Here is a 20032-nt window from a genome sequence, read left to right as displayed (position 1 = left end):
ATGGCACAGTTTTACTTCAAGCTCATGTTTACAAAATGGCCTCATACTATGTTTTATTGTGGAGTAACTGTTTATTCCATCACATAGTCAGCGAGATCATTACAACAGTCAAGTGAAACGTTTACCTCTGCAAGCAGCAACAACCTTTCAGCACAAGCTTGCATGGGCTGTGAATATGCACAGAGTAAGTGTACGACATGGCTTGTTGTGTCAGGTGCACTGTCCCATTGGCCAACTGTATGAGGAAGCTGGGAGATTCCAAGCTTGAGAGTATTAGTTATAGTAATGGAAAGAATGTCGTATAGCAATAATTCATTACAATTAAACCTTGTTATATGAAACAATTATAAATAGAATTGCTGCTTAAATAACAGGTGGTGAATCACCAAGAGAATTACATGTATATGAAACTTCATACATCAAACTTGCTCAGACATTAAATGGATATATTGAACTCCGTAGCATTGGACATTGGGACACATATTAAAGGCTTCACTGCAGTACATCGGCAGATCCTGGTGGCGCAAATAGGACCTACAAATTCTGCATGGGCTAAAGGGTAGAAAGCGCTGCTCTGAATGTATCTATGTAGTCAAACGCCTTTTTAACAAAGTGCTCGCACCTTCAAAATCCTTTGCTATGCAGGTCACTTCGTTTTAAAGGTTGCGCGGCTCACTGCTCACAATAGCTAAGCACTTTCAACAAAAGAAAATCTTTAACAAGAATTCAAGAGAGACTTAATGAAATAGACCGCTAATTTTTCTCTGCAAAATATCCCTGACAGCACGTTCTACTGTAGTCACCCTATGCTCCATTGAGGTTCCCAGCTTGCTCTCCAACCAAATGCAGGAACCATGCAAAGCAAAGCCCCCGATTGTCTAGTGCCTCTAAGCCTCCCTTGCTGCAAAATTTTTGGTCGCCTTCGTTGACATTCGCGGCCTATCCATGCATTCGTCAGCCGTTGATCCGTCACAACAAGTAGCATACGAGGTGAGTGAATCCTGGAGCAGGGCAACAGAACTAGTAATATCAGCATGCTCTTCAAATACACTGCTGTTAGCGCTAGCGCACAGCTTACCCTGGTGACATCTTCGCGGGGCAGTGGCGGCACTGGTGCGGCATTCGTTTTATAAACGTAAATCAGCCGCCAGGGACGCATAAGTTTCTTTGTTTTACAGGCAAATTAATTGTGGTCGTCATTGTAGAGCTGTTCAACTGTAATCTAGTGCTTATGCTGATGCTACTTGCTGCATGCAGCGGTTCGTTTTCCTCACGTGATAGTGTGCGACGCTGTTGTATCTCAGCTTTCGGACTTTAAAACCAGCAAGCATCTAAAATGTGCTGCCTAATAGACAGTTTTAGTTTAGCGTACGCTATAAAATAGTGGGTCATCACTGCGCATGCGCAGAACGCTAAACGACCCATTGCGTATAGCGTACGCGCACTATTTCTCAGATTTAGCATTAGTGTCTTTGCGTGGTTTGCGGAATTTGCGTGAAACATGGCGGCGGCCCCGGCTGCCAGCTTCGAATTGAATTTGGCGTTGCTTTTGTAAAATGGACTTCGTTCTTTGCAACTGACTGTGTAAATGGCTTTCGCTTAGTCTCAGGCTGCTTCGACGACAGAGTATTATGGATAACCTTGTGGTGTTTTCGAGATCGCTTCTCGTTTCGAGTGAGTTGAAACCTAAAGAAAGAAACATCCGACATGTTAGCACCACCTATAGCTACAGTCGGGAGATAGCCGCAATGACGGCACATGGCCTTTAAGATCTGAACATCTCACAGGCCAACTCAACCTAAAGAAATGTGTGCTGCTTAGCATACGCTATATATACTTTAGCGTATAGCATACGCTATAGTTGCGTACGCTAAATTAAAACTGTAATGTCAGACCCATAAGTTAGCTTCATCCCAATACAGTGGTGTTATGCATTCAACCATGCACTTAGCATTGTGATGAAGTATACCAACAGTGGGAAGGGGTCACAAACACTGGACATAGCAAGGTTACGCGGTCAAGCATACCATAGCGCTGAAGCATACTGAAAGTGGAAAAAGATAAAATTACATGCAGAGTATCCTGTGGGAGTTATCTAAATGATGCATAAGCATTTGCGACTGATCACCTACTGTTTTGTCGTCATATGCTGCTGCGTTTCATATAATTGCGAGAAATGCCACGAAAAAAATCATGAAATGGAGAAGCGCATTTGCAACACCAAAATGTTAAACTGAGACCAGCATGAGTATGAAGCAGAGGCCAGTAGTAGCACTGTTCACTCCTTTTATATTATGGTGCATTTGGATGATGTTGCTGCTTCATGGAAGATGAGCATTGGCCAATGCGTGCTGTTCTACGTGACGTAATTGAACTGTCACATTAGGTAGACGTCATACGTAGATGTGGTCAATGATGCTGCCTCCTCTCGATGCAAACCATTATCAACTGTACATCAGCGGCCGCTGCTTATGGCACGGCTGCGCAGGCCCGATCTTACAATTCGCTCGCTCATGCGGGCCTTATCTTGAAAGCAATCATCTTACATGATGGACGGGTTTCCTCATTGGGTAAGCATAGAAACTTTTACGCATTTTGTTTTAAAGTGAAGCTTTCTTTGTCTCTTCCTCTGACTTTCCCACTCCAGCTGCTGCTGTGGACTGCTGCTGATGTCACACACACCACATCGGGGGGGGGGTTCAGAGTGTGTATATACGTGACAGGCACAAGTAAGAGAGGAAAGGAGATAGGAGAAGCTTGTTTTAGATTGGAGAAGCTTGATAGGAGAAGCATCGAATGTGCACAATGTCCTCTGGAGCTCCCTGGCCGTTGTCACATTAGCCACCTGACAGCTGCAATTATCCGTGACTCCCCTCAGAAGCACTGAAGAAACTGCAGCGCTTATGTGCGAGGCGAGAGGGGACACAGATAGAACTGTAGAGAGAAGAAGAGGGAGGAGAAGAGGCAGTTCCCATATAAGATGGGGGAAGTGACATGAGAAGGCAAGGAAACTCCACTAACATACAACAGCGGTTGCGGTGTGCTTATGTTCAAGGCACAATACAATACGTTGCTGCTATTTCTGAAAAAATAAACACAATGAAAATATGTCAAGCGGGCAATTCACACGGCGTGCAGAAGCAGAGCCGCATTAATTAAAGCACACTGCAGCGTCCAGGAAACACTACAGAAGTGGTTGACCGTCAAATCAACACTTCTGTGCCCGCTGCATTAGCTCTGCTGCTATGGCATTGCGAGAGGTCATGGATTTGATCCCAATCGCAGGAGCCACATTTCGACGGGGGCAAAATAGAAAACCCATGTGCACTTAGATTTTAGGACACATTAAAGAACATCACGGTGTCAAAATTAATCTGGAGTCTGCCACTATGCCGTGCTTCATAATCTGAGTGTCGTTTTGGCACGTACAGCCCCATAATCCAATTCAAGTTTAAAACTTCTGCCATAACGCGATGTGCCATATGAGGAAATGACAACACTTAACCCTCTCGGGTTATAAGATATGGCCCACAACAATGCCTCATGCAAACACCTCTCCCTGTGTGTTCTGCCTATTACGCAGACAAACAGCAGTGGTGCCCACAAGGTAACGTTTAACATCAATTCGCCAATCTCGTGTTAGCCTAAACGAAGAAATTAAGCTTTAGCCGTCAACACTGCTAATTATCGTCAATCAGAGCATCCAGCATGGAAAGCTTCACTTACATCAATTCCCACAGGGTGTGGGATCTGCATAATTTTTCCCTTATTCCTCATTTTTGTGTGCATAGCATGAACAGGAAGATGTTCCAATGAGCTCAGTTTTGAAAATATAGTATTATATGTGCAATCTCCGATTACGGTAAAAGCACCAAAACCCTTAAGAAGTGTACAGGCAGGGATTTAGAGCTATTTCCGGCAGGGTTGTGGTGATTTGGGCCCTTGCTTCGCCCATCTTGCAAGCTCCATATACGAGACTGCAACACAGCCTTGCACATGTTCCCGACTATACATGCGCACATGTGCCGTCATCTGTCACAGTATGAGCACCGAGACATCTAATAACTCACATGACACCCATTCAAAGCTGGTTCTGACGTTGCTGCAGTGATGGACCGCAATACATTACAGAAGCTCCAGTGCATAACACAACTGCATTGCAGTGAAGCTTAGTCTAGGGCATTGGCATTGAAACTTGTTTAAGAAATCACATTTCGTCAAGCCACAACCAGCATGCGTATTCGTGCTCTTAAACTGCACAAGGGCCATCCATATGCCGACGTGTCAGAATGTTAAGTCAGGTGTAGTTCTGACCAGAATGCACATATTGTTTGGCATGTCTAGAAAGTCTTCCTAAAGTCACCTCTGCCGCATTACAGTTGAGTTAAGCAGGGAAGCTTATGCAATGTATTGCACTGAAGCATATTAAAAGCGAAAAATTGCGATTTCATTGCTGTGGTGATTTAAGCCCCTTGTTTGGGGGGCCATGACCGTGCCCCTCTGGAGGGCACAAAGGAGCGAGGAATCATGGTTGGAGAGCATGACACAAACCCTGGCGATGGAGAAACAGCTTTGATGACCTGCTCTACCGAAACTGCACTGCTTGTTCAGCAGGCGTTAATCAAGAAGCTAGAAAAATGAAACCTAGTAGTCTGGATATTTATTGACTACAGCAAGGCTTTTGACAGTCTGCAACACAAGATTCTAATAACAGAGTTGACTGCAAACGGTGTGCATGGAATGACATATTTTGTTGTGTTCGTATCTGCTTGATTGCAGGCAATGCGTTGTCATTGGAAGTAGTATTTCCTTGGACGGCAATATTGTTAGGTGTCCCACAGGGCAGCATTTTAGGTCCCCTTCGACATTTACGTTAATGACATGATAGACATACGAAGGTTGATCCAGAAATAAGGTTCCCATCAATTTTAGAAGTAGAGAACATTGTTTATTCTCATAGAAATTTACATTATTGGAAAGATGAAACTTACATAATCGCCATCTTTTTCTATGCATTTTTGTATACAGTGCTCCAATTTCTGTATCCCAGTGTCGTAGAAGTCTGCCGCCGACCCACTGAGGAAGCATTTCACCTCTTCGACTTCATCGCTCCGGAAGCGTTGGCTACTAAAATGTTCTTTTAGCTTGGGGAACAAGTGATAATCACTAGGTGCAAGGTCCGGACTGTACGGTGGGTGGGGCATGACAGTCGACCCAAAGTTTGTCAAAAGTTCCTGGGTTTGACAGGAGACGTCAGGTTGGGCGTTGTCGTGAAGCAGTGTTACACTGGCTGCCAGTTGTCCTCGCCGGCAGTTCTGAATAGCTTGCCTGAGTTTTCATAGTGTTGCACAATAATTCTCAGAGTTGATTGTTGTCCCACGTTCCATTAAATCGATCAGCAGTACTCCCTTATGATCCCAAAAAACAGTGGCCATGACTTTGCCAGCAGAAGGAGTTTGAACTTCTTTGCGACTGGTGACTCTGGGTGACGCCACTCTTGGGATTTTTATTTCCTATCAGGAGTGAAACGAAACACCCACTTTTAGTCTCCCATAAAAATGGAGTCCAACAATCCTTCCTTATCTTCTTGACAATTTTGAAGAAACTGGCGAGCACAGTCAAGGCGTTTTTCCTTGTAGTCTGATGTCAATAGCCGCGGTATCCATTGAGCACAACACTTCTGATACCCCAATACTTTAGTCAAAGCTCTTTCCACTGTATCGTAAGAACTTCCAGGAATCTGAGCAATAAGTTCACAGATGTTGATCCTCCTCTTCCGAAGCACTTTGCGTTGGGCCATCTTGATAACCACCTTCGAAACTGACGGTCTTCCACTCCGTTCTTCATCGTGGACTTTCTTTCAACCGGCACTAAACTCCCTAAACCACTTTCGGACGTGTTGAACGTACATGCACTTGTCGCCATAAACCTCTGTCAACTGATGATGAATATCCACGAGGGAGTCCCCTTGGCGTGCAAAAAGCGAATTGCGGAACAAATCTCGTACTTGGCGCGATCAACAATGGGAACCTCCATATCGGACGGCTGCTGAGCCAAGAATGAGCGGTGCAGCGAAGCAAAGTGCGGCTGGGGGGAATGGAGAGTGGGGGAACAGCCGCCTGCATGAGTGTTGCCGGATTTCACCTCGCACCTTCCCGTGCAGCTGGAGCTCTTTGGGAACCTTATTGCTCGATGAACCCTTGCAGAAAGCGAGGCAACAACCATTCTATATGTGGATCATACCAGCCTGTTTGTCTCTGGTCTGGAGGCTTGCGATGTCATTCCTAAAGCGAACGCGCTCCTTTCCACTTCATTGGGATGGTCCAGCCACAACGGCCTTAAAAATATTATTTCTTTCCAGAACAGTTGAAATTACAAATTTACCAGTCACTATTTGCGTCTCATATTAACTACTGCATGCATGTGTGGGGCACCACTGTGAACACTAACACAAGCTTTTTCTTCAGAAACGTGCACGTCGGAATTATTGCTAACGTTCCATACCTCCACACAACATCACCACTTTTCACCAAATTTAATGCGATTTCAAACTGCCAGATCTGTATGGCTTTCCTTTACTCTATTCATATTTTTTTCCTCTAACAAAGTCTCTTCACTTGTAAAATCACTGTCGGGACTACAGCCAGGATAGATGGCTCGTGCCAAAAAGGCTAACAATTTATCTAATGCAATCGCTAACCTGTAATGTTCCTTTACTTCTTAATAAGTATGAAAACCAAGGCATTATTAATGTTCATGTATTTATCCGGAAAGAAACGCGAAATATTTTTTGGTCTACAATCATTCATTACATGATGCCTGCTCGCGGGAACAAATGTATGGATATCCATAACTGGGAGTTACTAATGCGCTGTTCTTTCTCTCTCTCTATAATATATATATATATATACATATATATTTTGATGGGCTCAGACACGGAACCAGTGTTTACGGTCGTCTTCTCTGAAGAAGGACAAGAAGCCCCCGGAAAGGCTGGTGACGGTCATCGGAGACGTTGATCTTCCCAACGATGTCAGGCAGGTGTTGAACAAAGGTCCGAAATTCAGCCACGAGCCACGGATAGAAGCACATGAGTTCCTGGCGCTTAATAGGCGCATAGCAGGAAAGGCGTTGGAAGAAAACCGTGAAAGATGCCTTCTGGATGGTGTGAATACGCTTATAAGATCTACGACCAGCACTAACACGTTGACTAGCAAAGATTCTATGGGAAAAGTCGTGTCGTATTTCAGGAAGAATAGACTCCGGCTTTTTCAAGCTGACAAGGATGGTGGGTTTGTGGTGCTCACCGAGGAAGAGTTTCAAAAAAGAGCCGGCGAAGCAATTGCAAAGAACTTCATCCCTCTGAAAGCTAGTGCAACGCGAGTGAGAGGCAAGGCGGCTGCGATGTGCAAAGAATTAGATCTGAGCACGCTGGCCAATGACATTGGTAACAGCAAAAGCAATGCCCTTTCCATGTTCTTTACGGCCAAAACGCACAAACTGTCCGTGCCATTCAGAACAGTGGTCAGCGAAAATGGAACTTGGCTGATTGTGTTAAGCAAGTTTCTTCAAAAGCACCTTACATCCCTTAAAGTTCAAGATCCGTACGCCACAAAGAGTTCAAAAGATGTTGTTAGGTTTCTTGAGGGATGTACTTCCAATGGTTATGTGTTTTCAGTAGATGTTGAAGACTTGTTTTACTCTGTGCCCCACGATGCCTTATTTCATTCTGTCAGAGATGCTATAGGAAGTAACAGTGCAGTAGAGTTCCAAAACTCCTCTGGCGTGTCAATATATAATTTTATGAAAATGCTAGAATTTTACCTTGATGTGACGTTAATCTCTTTCGAGAACAAGTTTTATCGACAAAGACAAGGGATTTGTATTGGATCCTGCGTCGCCCCGGTGCTTACTAACATTTTCTTAACCTGTATTGACAGTGCCTTGGAGCCAATTTTAACATGGTGCTTGTCCTGTGTCGTTCTCCCCACTTGTGAACGTCTTCGTTGGCGCTGTTCCTTCCTAAATCAAGTATGCACCATCTAGCCCAAATGAATGTTGTCCTGAACTTCTAGACTCGTTGATTTTTTCATCGCCGCGTCTAGCCATAACCACTATGGTCTAGCCCCAGGGAGCCCAAACAGAGGAAACGAAGGTAGAAATGAACGATAAAGGTAATCTAAAATGACGCAGGAACTAGGCAGCCACCGTACCTGCGGTTAATCAAACATTCAAATTTTGACACTTCACGTGCCAAAGCCGAGAACTGATAATGAGGCACACCGTAGCGGTGAACTGCGGAAATAATTTTCACCGCGCGGGATTTGTTAACATGTGTTTAACGTACGGTACACGGGCATTGCATTTTTACTTCGTCGAACCCCGTCGAAATGCGGCCTCCACGACCGAGATGTGATCCCACAACCTCACTTTCGCAGCGCAACGCCAAAACCACTAATACAACATGGTGGGTCTAGAAGCCATCAGGACAGTTTCAGTTGGCTGGACCAATAAACCATATTGCTTTTCACAAAATCCCGCAAAAGTTGCGGAGTCCAACATGACGGTCTAATGTGAGGAGTTTATTTTAAACTTGTTTCAATGCCAGGGCAGAATACTCAGACTTCGCCAACGTTACATCGCGATTGCATCTTTTGTCAGAATAGTAGATGCTTTCGGATTGCTACAGGCGCGCCCGTGCAGCCCACGCAGTTCGTGCATGGTTGCGGGCCGGAGGAGAGAGATATGCTCAAGAGAGGATATCTGCCATGCCTTCCGACGCCACTCATGCTTCGCAAAGAGTGACGTCAGCATCTCTCAGCTTTTTCTTTCCTCCATGGTCAGAGCACCCGCAGATATAGAAGGCCCGCTTGCACGCACTGAGCATAGTTACGTAATCGGTTTTTAGGAAACCCCATGCTTCTCTTCGCGGTCTCGCAATGGCGAAAGTTGCTTCCTTTGAATGTCAGTACTGCGACCTGCGGTTAGCGAACAATCGCAGTCTGCAGAGGCACATAAAACTTGTGCACAAAATCACTCACCCGAAGTACAACTGCGACGAGTGTGAAGTAGCCCTGACTTTGAAAGAACTGGAGTACCGCCATATCAGCGTGCATTTCTTCGAGCCAGAATATGAGAGGTATCACTTTCTGACAATTCCAGGTAAGACACTTGCTTATTCTCTCAAAGCAACGCGTGATTACCGCTGCACCTGTTATTTTTGCATTACGGGCTTGCAGAGTGAACGATTCACTTGTTCACTTATTGCTTGAAATGTGCTCATTTATGGTGCTTTCATGCTTAACATTTTATCTGACCATGCACTAGCTGCAACTTATACCATCATACATTAAATTGCATGCTTATCATTGCTGTTTTGAATCGAAGCAACGCAGAATCATTGCTGATGGATCTTTTTTAGGAATCGCATATTTAAGTTTTAAAAAAATGTGCCCGCCGCGGCGGCCGCATTTAGATGGGAGCGAAATGCAAGAAACGCCTGTGTGGCACGTTAAAGGGACATTAAAGTGAAAAATTATTTCTTCTGCATCAGTAAATTACCATTCTACAACACCAAAAACAGCACTGTTACAATGATAAGACGTTTGGTAAGCCAGAAAAAGCGCAAGAACGAAATACGGGTGGCGACGCCTACTTGAGTTCCCGCACCTGGGGGCTGTGACGTCGTGGATTTTGATGGCATCTTCTAGGGCCTACTAATTATATATAGCGGTACAGATTGACTATATTGAGTTCTAAAGGAACCAAATATTAAACATGGCAAGTTTCAGGAACCTTTATTCAGCCAACGCGGCCCAAATGCGAAAACATACTTTGGAATCCCTGACGTCACGCTAACGTACCGGCACTGGGGTTTCGGCGCGAAATTCAAATACTGATACTTCGACCTTCATTTTCTCATCTAATAATCAAACTATTTTTTTGAAATCACTGCCTGCAGGGTTCTCAAACAATGCTTCATTAGTCTAAACTGATTTATTGTTTCGCTTTAGTGTCCCTTTAAAGATCCCCTCGTGGTCAAAATTAATCTGGACTGCGCCACTATGGCATGCCTCATAATCAAATCGTGGTTTTAGCGCATAAAACCCTAGAATACATTCTATAAAAGAAAAGTGACTGGAGGAGCATGAATGAAGTTGATTTGCTATTTTTACTTTAAGTAATGAAAGAAAGAAAACAAATATACAAAGTATGAACCCTGCTTCTAGTTCCCAACTTCTGTAAGGTAAACCATGCGATACAATATATGCAGATTTGGTAGCATGAATATTAGCCATAGTGGTGGCCATGCCATGCAGGAAAGCACTCGCTTTGCAAACTTGGAAATGGGTAAGCACCTATAGTATGGTACAGGAAAAATTTGTTTCTCCCCATTGCAGCAAGCACCTACTTTTTTTTTTTTACTGCATTCTTTAGGGTCTAGAAGCAATAGTTGTCAGGTTAGGTAGCATGGACAAGCCTCCTTGTACATTAATAATGTGTTAAATCAGCTTTTCTGTTCAAGAAATCTGGTCTAATCTTGTGCCCTAAACTGGTGCTGGAGCTTTCATATGCTTTACAGTCGTCGTATAGTTATGCACAGGCTTGCGCGGTATTGCACACCAATGAATAGAGGCAAGTGCACAGGTATGAGATTGCACTTCTGCCTAAGGTCGATCTGCAATCGAGTACATGGCTTTGTGTGAGCGAGAACTCCATACAATGGAAAGGATTGCGTCTAAAAACATGTACACACAGCAGAAAAAACAAAGTAGCACTTCATATCAATCTTAACACAATAAGTAAATGCTGAGTCAACCAAAGCGCAAATTTTGCATTGTTTGATTAAAGAAGTGCTAGAAGTACTGTACACTAGTTCTAATGATAGCTCCTGTCGAAGTTTTATATTTCCTGAATTCCCAATGTGCAAAAAATTTAAATCTACTAATTGTTCAGTTAAAACACGGGGAAAACATGGTGTCAACCACGTGCCAACTCACGCGTGTTAGCCGGCATGTCAACGGCGTCTGACACGCCGGCTGAGAAAAAGAAGAGGAAAGAAAAAAAGAAGGATACGCCAAGAAACCAAACTAAGTGTTGTTGCCTATAGCTTGAAATTTAGCATAGCGGATAGATTATAAAGCTCCTTTTGAAATGTTTATGCCTATTTGTTGCAATGCCTTGAACTTATAGATAAGGTATGATTCTCTGTATTTTCTTTCTCGTTCAGAACGGAAATTTGTAAGATGTAGAGTTGTCATTTTCAGTTGTCATTTCATGCAGTTCTTGGCGTTGCTCACGAAAAAAATTTTGATGGCAGTCACTTTGTGCTGCTATAATTAGACGCCATGTCACAGTGTCAACCTCAAATTAATAAAGCAAATTAGCTTACAGTTTCTATACGTACTGTCTTCGCAGGAGTTTGATCTCTGTATGAAAGCTGCAAAATGTACTCAAACAAAGCATAGTTTAAAAATGTACAAGAAGCAACATCATTCTTGTCACTTTTTTATATCTTCTTTTTCTTCAATTCCATTATGCTTCGCTCTAAAATTTTGCCCTGAGAAAAACAAGTGCTTGATCCTCATCAGGAAAAGAGAAAAGATGTCACTGAACCTCTTCTTCATAACTACTGAGTTCCACAACATGTCTACGATTCAACTTTGTAACGCTAGTTCTGTGCATTACACACCCTGAAATGCAGACTGAACATACAAGTGTCCAGGGTACTTAATCTTCTTTCTTCTTCTAAATTACCCCATAAGATATTCTGCACAGCCAACGTGGGCTTACAATAAACTGATTCCCCTTGACACACTGCATACATGTAACATTTGCTTTATTTTAATATCCTGATCAGCTTTCAAATCATTGAAGGAAAAGGTGGAGAAAGACACACGCAGTCACTTCATTGCAAGGACAGGTACAGAGACTTGCGGCCACCTGAAAAAGAAGCATTTCTACTTCGTCTGTCACTGGTCTGGAAGTTATGCTTCACAAGGTATCGTGAAATGCCCGTATCATGACCACCAGTCTGAGTCTCTGGCTTTGATGGGTTTTTAAAAACCACAGAGATTTTTGTTCAGTCATGTTTATACGATTACTCAAAGAAGCGTTAACAGCATATCGGAATGAACCTCAACCTGGACAGTTATCTCTGTATGCTCACCCAAGCTGGGAATCATGTGTGCCTAAAGTTGGGCTTAAACATACTCCAAGGCCATCTTGGCCAAGATTATACATATTATTCTATTTCCTTCCTATCATTCAACGCACCATGTACGCAGTAACACTGAATGAAGTGCGAGTGATGCGAAAGAAAATACAACAGGATAAAATTTGTATACACTAGCCTGACCCTGGTCACCTCAAAGCCTATGCATCAATGTTAAACTACTTACACCCGAGTCCAAGCGTACCACTGTCCAAGTGGCTGCCCTTTAAACAAAGCTCTAGTAATGCTGGACCTTGCTGTTAAAGAACTCCTATAATCAACCACAAGACATCGGCTGTAATCGCAAACCAGACCTATGATAGCACCAATGTTAAACTATTTGTTGTCACCAATATGAGTTAAGCACATTTGTTTTAGAACTACACTGTACTATTTCTGTGTCAGTGATTGCAGGGGAGTCCTCGTGTATCGTGTTAGACATAAAAGGATTAAAGAGATGCCTACAGAGACATTGCGAAAGTAGCTGGTATTAGTAGATTGCACCAATGATTGGAACATCTTTTTGGAGCACATGTTATAAGCACATGTAATAAATAACGAACAGTGACACAATACATCCAGCGGTCAGATGCAAGTAGTACTGCTCAACATGACAACAGATCACTATTCACCACTGTCGGAGTGGCAAAGTTTAAAGTTCGTTTCCAAAAGCATTGCCTGCCTGGGTTACATGTCGTCATAACCTTCCCATGTTATGAATACGTAAAATTTATAGCAGGCCCATCCCAAAAGTTTGGGGACGTCCAAAGCCAGTATATCAAAAAAATGTCTTCTGTTTGATTCTACTCTAACCTTATAGTCCACGGATTTCAAGTGACTGGCCCAGCTAGTAGTGCAGGTGGCATGCAGCTCTAACAAGTAGTGTGGCTGGAATAGGAATACTTTATTGTGGCACTGGTGGCCTGAATTCAAAGCCTTTTCATTAAATAACAAAGCTCAAAAAGAACAGTGCCACAGTTTTTTTTGTCTTACTGAGACTTGGCTAATACAGCCCACACCCACAGTGGGTGGTGTGTCAGCATGCAGCGGTGGCCTAGCCAGTTAAGGATTTGGGCTAGGAAATAAGTAATCATGGTGCATGTTGGAGCAGAAAAATTCGCCCTTTTGGAATAGTTCGAGTAGTACAGCAGTAATGTGTAGCCATTTGGTGCAGCTCATTATTACTGTGCACTCACTAAATGCTGCTCAACAGCAAAGGAAGACACCAAGGCCAACAGCCAGCAGCAGCCAATTAGTACCACGTCAGTATGTTGCAAACACTTTTCTTTGAATAGGTAAGAAACCTTCATAAACAATTGAAAAATTCATGCAGAAACTCCTCTGGGACTTAAGTACGCTTAAGCATTGTACCACTTGCTCATCTCCACGCAGCCCAATGTCATTATCAACTCATTTTCAAGGATACGGCAGCCTGTAATGGAAAATTTCAGAAAGACATCCTAGGGAAAGTAAAAGACGTCCAAACGAATGTTACTGAACTTCTTTCCTAAATGGAAGGAACCTCTGGCGTCACGAGGTAATTCATATGCTTGACACCCAGGACAAACTGGAAAGCATAAAATCAGGACAATTGCAACACAAGTTTGGTGGTAGACGACCTCAGTAACAGATTGCGTCACAACAACCTTATCTTTAAAGCAGTCATTGAGCAAGACTCAGACGTGGCAGGAAAAGGAAGGGCTTGTAACTGAGTTAGTTTCTAAATATTTAGGCATTGCAGCTGGTGAAATTGAACGTGCCCATAGAATAGGACAGAAAAGACAAGGCTATACTTGGCTGGTAATTGTGAAATTCCTAAACTTAAAAAAGAAAACACATACTGAAAAATGCATTTAAACTAAAAAAGGTTTGAATCGTCTCATGTGGACTGATAAGGATTTTTCAATGAGGATGCAGTCCAGAAACTCCGAGATTTCGGACGTTCCAAACAGAAGCCCGCTGAAAGGTTCAAACTTCTGTTTGGCAAACTTCTACTAAACAACACGATTTATCTTTGACCATACCACTAATGAAGTAAGTGCCCTCCCGAAACGTCACGTCCTCGTGAAAACCCAGTGATGTAAAAAATGAACGCTGTGATGCATGTGTGTCAATTCTTTTGTCAAACTTCCGCAGCTTATTTCGTAAGCAAGATCACCTCTGTTCTTATCTTGAATCCTGTTCAGTAGACGTTCTAGGCACCAAAACCTGGTTGTCATTCGACATTTTGGATCGTCCTTGTCTCGTCAGTTTTCATTATTTAGAAAACATAAAACTGAATCGAGAGGTGGCGGTGTGTTAATCGCAGTAAAATCTAGTTTGGAAGCTTGTGTTATTGAAACTAATTCCTGCCTCAAAATTGTAAGGGTTGCTCTCTGTCTGCCCACACATTCTACCTCTGTCATTGGAGTCTGCTATCGTCCACTTGATTCATCCCACTACTTTCCGGATCATCTAAACAAGTCTTTAAGTTTTGTCCAGAACGAGTACCCGACATCACCAATATTTCTTGTCGGCGATTTCGACTATCCCAATATTGAATGGCATTGATGCCGACCCCTGTATGGCACAAGAAAAACGTCAATGCCAATATTTTCCTGGCATGCTCTCAACTTTCAATTTGCATCAAATTGTTTCTGTTCCCACTCATGGTGATTCACTCTGACCTCATACTAGCCACAGAACCAAATAATGTTACGGAAAATGTATTGGATGGTATCAGTGGCCACAATATCTTGCATTGTGAATTCATAGGTGCCCTAAAGAAACATGAAAATAGAAAGAAATTAATATTTGATTACACCCGCGTGAATGTCAGCGGGCTTGTTAGTGACCTTTCCACCTTTTCTGTCGGCTTCTTGCAGTCATTCCCTCATTGCAACATAAACACAAACTGGGTTTTTCTTCATAATGGGCTGATCACACTTAAAAAGAAAAGCATATTCCAAAATTCAAAATAACAGCCTGCACAGAAAGCACTTGGTTTGCGACGCATGTGAAACCTATATATTGCAGAGCTGAACTATGAGCATCTGTGGAAGATTGGAGGCCCTATCGTGAGCACGCACACTTATGCAGGACCGTAACAACAGCCAAAGATAAATTTTTCAACCATGACATTTCAGACATGCTTAGCAATGACACAAAAATTTAGGAAACCCAAATTATCGAACTTGACGGTACCGTTATCTAAGGATGGTAACATTCTTTCTCTGGCACGTGTTGCTATTGAATTCAACAAGTTTTTTTTCATCCGTTTTCACGGACGAGACTCCTGTACCTAGTAGCTTTCAGGCCCCTATTTTGCATTCAAGCATGCACAACATTAATATCGCTTCTGAATTAGTACAGTCCTGTATCGATTGTCTTCTAACTAACTCTGCTCCTGGCCGTGATGGCATCTGCCCTAAACTTCTTAAGATATCCAAACCTGCAATATGTCGCATTTTAGCCAAGCCTTTTCAGCAATGTATTGACACGGGATGCGTCCCAAATGTTTGGAAGGCAGCTTGCGTAATTCTCATATTTAAATATGGTGATTCGTCTAACCCATCAAATTACAGACCAATTTCTTTAACCAGCATGTGCTGCAAACTTCTCGAACACATCATTCCATCTGCTCTAATGAAGTTTCTTACAGAACATAACTTTTTCTTTATCAGTCGGCATGGACTTTTACACGATTGATTTGAATTAATGACTTGCATAACTCCACTCATTCTTTTTATCGAATCGATGTAATATCTCTAGACTTCGCGAAGGCTTTTGACAAGGTTCCTCAATTCTGGCTTATTCATAAACTGACAGATCTTAACATGTGAGGATAACTAGGTGGACTACAATCTTTTTAACTAACCGGTAGCAATCAGTTTTCATCAATGACCATTTGTCTCCATTAAATCATGTCAAATCTGGAGTACCGCAAGGTTCCATGCTCAGGCCTATTTTGTTTTTAGATTATATTAACGATATTAGTAATGGTAGGCGTTTCATAGACTATTTGCTGATGATTGCGTGATCTACTAACCCTGAGGACACCTGCTACCTTCCATCTTACTTAGACAATCTCCGTAAGTGGGGCAGTAAGCAAGTGGAAATCAACATTAATATAACAAAAGCTATCAGATTCGGGACTACAGCTAAACCCGTGTTATGCAATTGCATAATTATAAAACATGCCCGTAGCCTCGGTATTCGCAATATCTGGGTGTTCATTTGTCATCCGATCTGTCATGGAACATTTGCGTAGATGTGATTTTCACTAGAGTGCTTTAGTTTAGTGTCATTACGGTCCACCCTGCTCCAAGTTGCCCCGCTAAGCCACATGGTGGAGTGGTGGGTGATTGCATGTTTTAGTTGTATGTCTAGCCTAGCGGAGCAGCAGAGGGACGGATGGATAGGTGCTACGAGTGTCCCCTTTGGAAAGATGTGTGGGTTGCGCCATGAAGCTCTTGTATTGCCTAATGTTCTACCTATGTTAACAAAGAAGAAAAAAACCCACGATGACTTCCCATAACCAAACTTTCTGAACTTTGTCTTTGCAAGCCTCTGTTGTTTGACGTTTCCCTACTTTTTGTCCACCAATCTTCCATTCGCTGCTTACCAATCTTTACTGCATACATTTTTACTTTCCCTCTGCTCTTGCTGAACCCAAGGGCTTCAAGCAGGCCAGTGGTGTATGTGTGTGAAAACTTTTATTGTAATGATGTCCGGAGGCTAGACTTCTCAAGCCAAGGCGGGCCGCTCCCATGTTGGCACTGTCAGGCCAAGCCTTTCAGCGACATCATGGGCCCCCTGGACTGCCCTTAGTTGGTCCTGAAACAATGGGCTTTGAATCCTTTTCTCCCACTGTGTCCATTCTTCAACGAGTTTGGGGAGAGTCGCGGGACACCCCGCCAGCATATGTCTGATTCCAATGATGCCATTACAATCATTGCAGTCCATCTTAATCTCCCTCTCTGGATATATTTTATTAATGGTATATAGGCCAGTGGTGCCTAAATCTACTGCTGGGGAGATATTTCACATTCTAGTAAAGCATGCTCTATTGTTTCCCTAGCTTTACCGCAGCAAGCACATGCTTCTTCCTTCTTATATCTTGCTGTATAAGTGCGTGTTCTAAGGCATCCCGAGCTCATTTCAGAAAGTAATAAGCTTCCCTTTGAGTTATAATAGATTGTTTCTTTCCCAATATTGTTATTTCCTCTTCAGTAGTTACTCATAGCAGGTTTATTTTCCATTGCCGCCAGCCACGAGATTATCTCGGCCTCTCTGGCTTTCCGCTTGATGTTCCTTTCGTATTTGCAGTGCCTTCTGGCCGAATTCAGGGTAATGCAACAAAATAAAAGCACCTATAAGTAAAACTTGTAAGTAAAGCTTTTATAAGTAAAATGAATACATATAGCTTATTTGTCCATAAAGCATCTAAACGTGAACTTGTAATGCATTACTGGTCCATTTTATCCAGTGGAAAATAAAGCCCCATCTTGGGAAATGCCACGTGATAGCCAGCGAGCTTGCATTTTGCATCCAATCTGATCCTTTCTGATGCCAACATGTTGCACAGCATGCATCACATACTACCGCGCTGCGAGGTTTTCAAATGGGTCAGCATGCGCACCTTCTAGCAGACATAAGTCTTCGTCTGTGCAAATCTGTCTTGTAAAGAGCAAGGCAGGCAAGGTGCCTCGATGCACGTGCCAGAGTGGGTGTGTGCATCGACCACCCTTGCTAGAAAAAAAATGGCAGCAACCTTCTGCTCAGGCAGCTTGTAAGCGGACCGTGTTTCTGACTCCACCAGCCTGCTTGCAGCTAAGCGGAGGGCGCATGCGCATTCACGCTTTCGCTCCGCTCAGCTGCTTAGCCGAGTGTAAAAACGGCAAACTAGAACACTCTACTAAAGCAACCAGATCACTTGGCTTCATAAGGCACTATTTGCACTCGGCTAACTCCGAGACCAAATTTCTGGCTTACACCACCTTAGTATGCTCTAAAATCGAATATGCCTTCTTAATTTGGAATCCACACATGAGGCCTACCTCGAACACAAACTAGAGTCTCTGCAAAATAATGTTGCTCGCTTCATCACAAGAAACTACTCGCATACGGAAATCAAATATTAGATTAATTTAGCTCCTCTCAATATACGCAGGCTTCCGACACTATTGTCCTTCTTTCATAAACTTTACTCCAATCGGTTGTCCCACGTGACTCTAAATATCAGACTAGCTCGTGACATGTGTCTTGACGGCTTGATCACCAACTTAAAATCTCACCCATCTTCGCCCACACTAATCCGTTTTTCCACTCACCTCTTCTCCTCGCTATTTGTCACAACTCATTTGTACATAATTTAAAGTTGTTCCTAGAAATCTGAACTACCTCTTACCTTGCTGTTCCGTTCCAGTTGCATTTCTTGATGTTCTTATTTAATATGCAATTTTGCTTTCCTGTTTAGTAATGTATACTTAAATTTTTTTCCATTGTTTTGTAATGTAAAACAGCTCATTGTGATAAGTCAAGTATTTTAGGAACCTTGAACCTTGTCATTACTATGTTTTTTCACACATTGTATATACCCTGTAATAAGTCGTTTTTTTTTCACTAATTCATGTTGTTCCAATTCATATTTCTTGTTTAGTTGTGTACTTTTGGTATGTTTTGCTCCTTTCATTGTAATCCCTGTAAGAGATGGTGTCTGCCATGAAAAGGGTACCTGGCCCATACCATCGTCCGACTCATTCATGCTAAGGATGTTGTTGAAGGGAGGAATGAGGAGTAGGGGATTTATTTACAATATCTACATGAAGGGTGGAGAACATTACATCTGATCAGTCTAGCATGACTGAAATGCACACTGAACAGCCGAAAATGTCTGCTTAAACACTCTCTGTCCTTACCAGATCCCTAGGCCAGGGAAAGCTGCCATCCAACCTTCATCCAATCAAAGCGTCCAAAGTCGTCGAAGTACCCGCCTTTGAGGGCGAAGGTTCACACACTCTCTTGCACTTTTGTTTTACTGAACACACCAAAACCAGTGAGGCCTCATAGACAGGTGTTGTCACGCTTGACTCAAGCTGGCATGTCGTTCCTGAGCTGACTCTGCAGTTTGCTGCTGAATCTGTCATGACCGTGACTATTACTAGAGTACATGGGGGAATGCCATAGAACAAACATTTCCAGGAGTTTTCTTGCTCCAATTGGTCCCTGAAGGTGACAGCGAACCAGCTAACAATCCTGTCCGCCAAACGTGTCTAGCCTTACTGGCTCCGAAGGGCTATTCGAAGGGGGCGTGTTGTTGGCTTCACGAAGCGATTCATTGCAGTGAAGCCAGAAGGTCACTATCCCCGCTGGCCAATCGTAACATCCCCCACCCCTATGCCTCCTGGGCTCTTTAGGGTACTTGAACAAAAAAGTGTTATGGAAGTTAATATGACCGGTATAAACAGCAGCGTCGCAGCAACACGGACTGCTGCAGACGGCGGCGCCAGGTGTGCTGATGACGTTCTGATCATTATAAGCTGATACTGCTCTTTAGTGCCTTATCCATCCACGTCAAACCATTATGCGCCGCGTGGACCATATCTTGAACTCCGTGTTCTCGTCGCTTTGCCTTGAAGAGCGGGCCCATATCTTGAAAGCGATCTGCGAAAGGTGCAGGGTGCGGTGTGTGCCGAGAGATTTGCGAGCGCTGCTTCGATCTCGTGGTAGCGACAGGAAGAACAAAGGTAAAGCCACTCACTGCTCCATGCTCTATCTATATTGTATGCACTTTTCACTTTGTTGGGTACTTGAAGGCTGTTCACCTCCGCCGTGGGT

General features: G+C 43.2%; 1 protein-coding gene across 1 annotated transcript in view; it reads right to left on the bottom strand.

Moving 5' to 3' along the window:
- Positions 1-1347: 1347 nt before the first annotated feature.
- The window catches only part of LOC142592558 (uncharacterized), a 54006-nt gene continuing 35321 nt past the window's right edge, over positions 1348-20032 (bottom strand). The window contains exon 6 of the mRNA XM_075704072.1: positions 1348-2934. Within this exon, the coding sequence (XP_075560187.1) occupies positions 2564-2934 (371 nt within the window). The 3' untranslated portion in view covers positions 1348-2563. The remainder of the gene's footprint in view (positions 2935-20032) is intronic.

The sequence above is a fragment of the Dermacentor variabilis genome, chromosome 9, assembly GCF_050947875.1.
Source record: "Dermacentor variabilis isolate Ectoservices chromosome 9, ASM5094787v1, whole genome shotgun sequence".
NCBI classification, from domain to species: domain Eukaryota; kingdom Metazoa; phylum Arthropoda; class Arachnida; order Ixodida; family Ixodidae; genus Dermacentor; species Dermacentor variabilis.
Note: the sequence above shows the minus strand (reverse complement) of the source record. Positions and strands in the feature narration are given on the sequence as shown.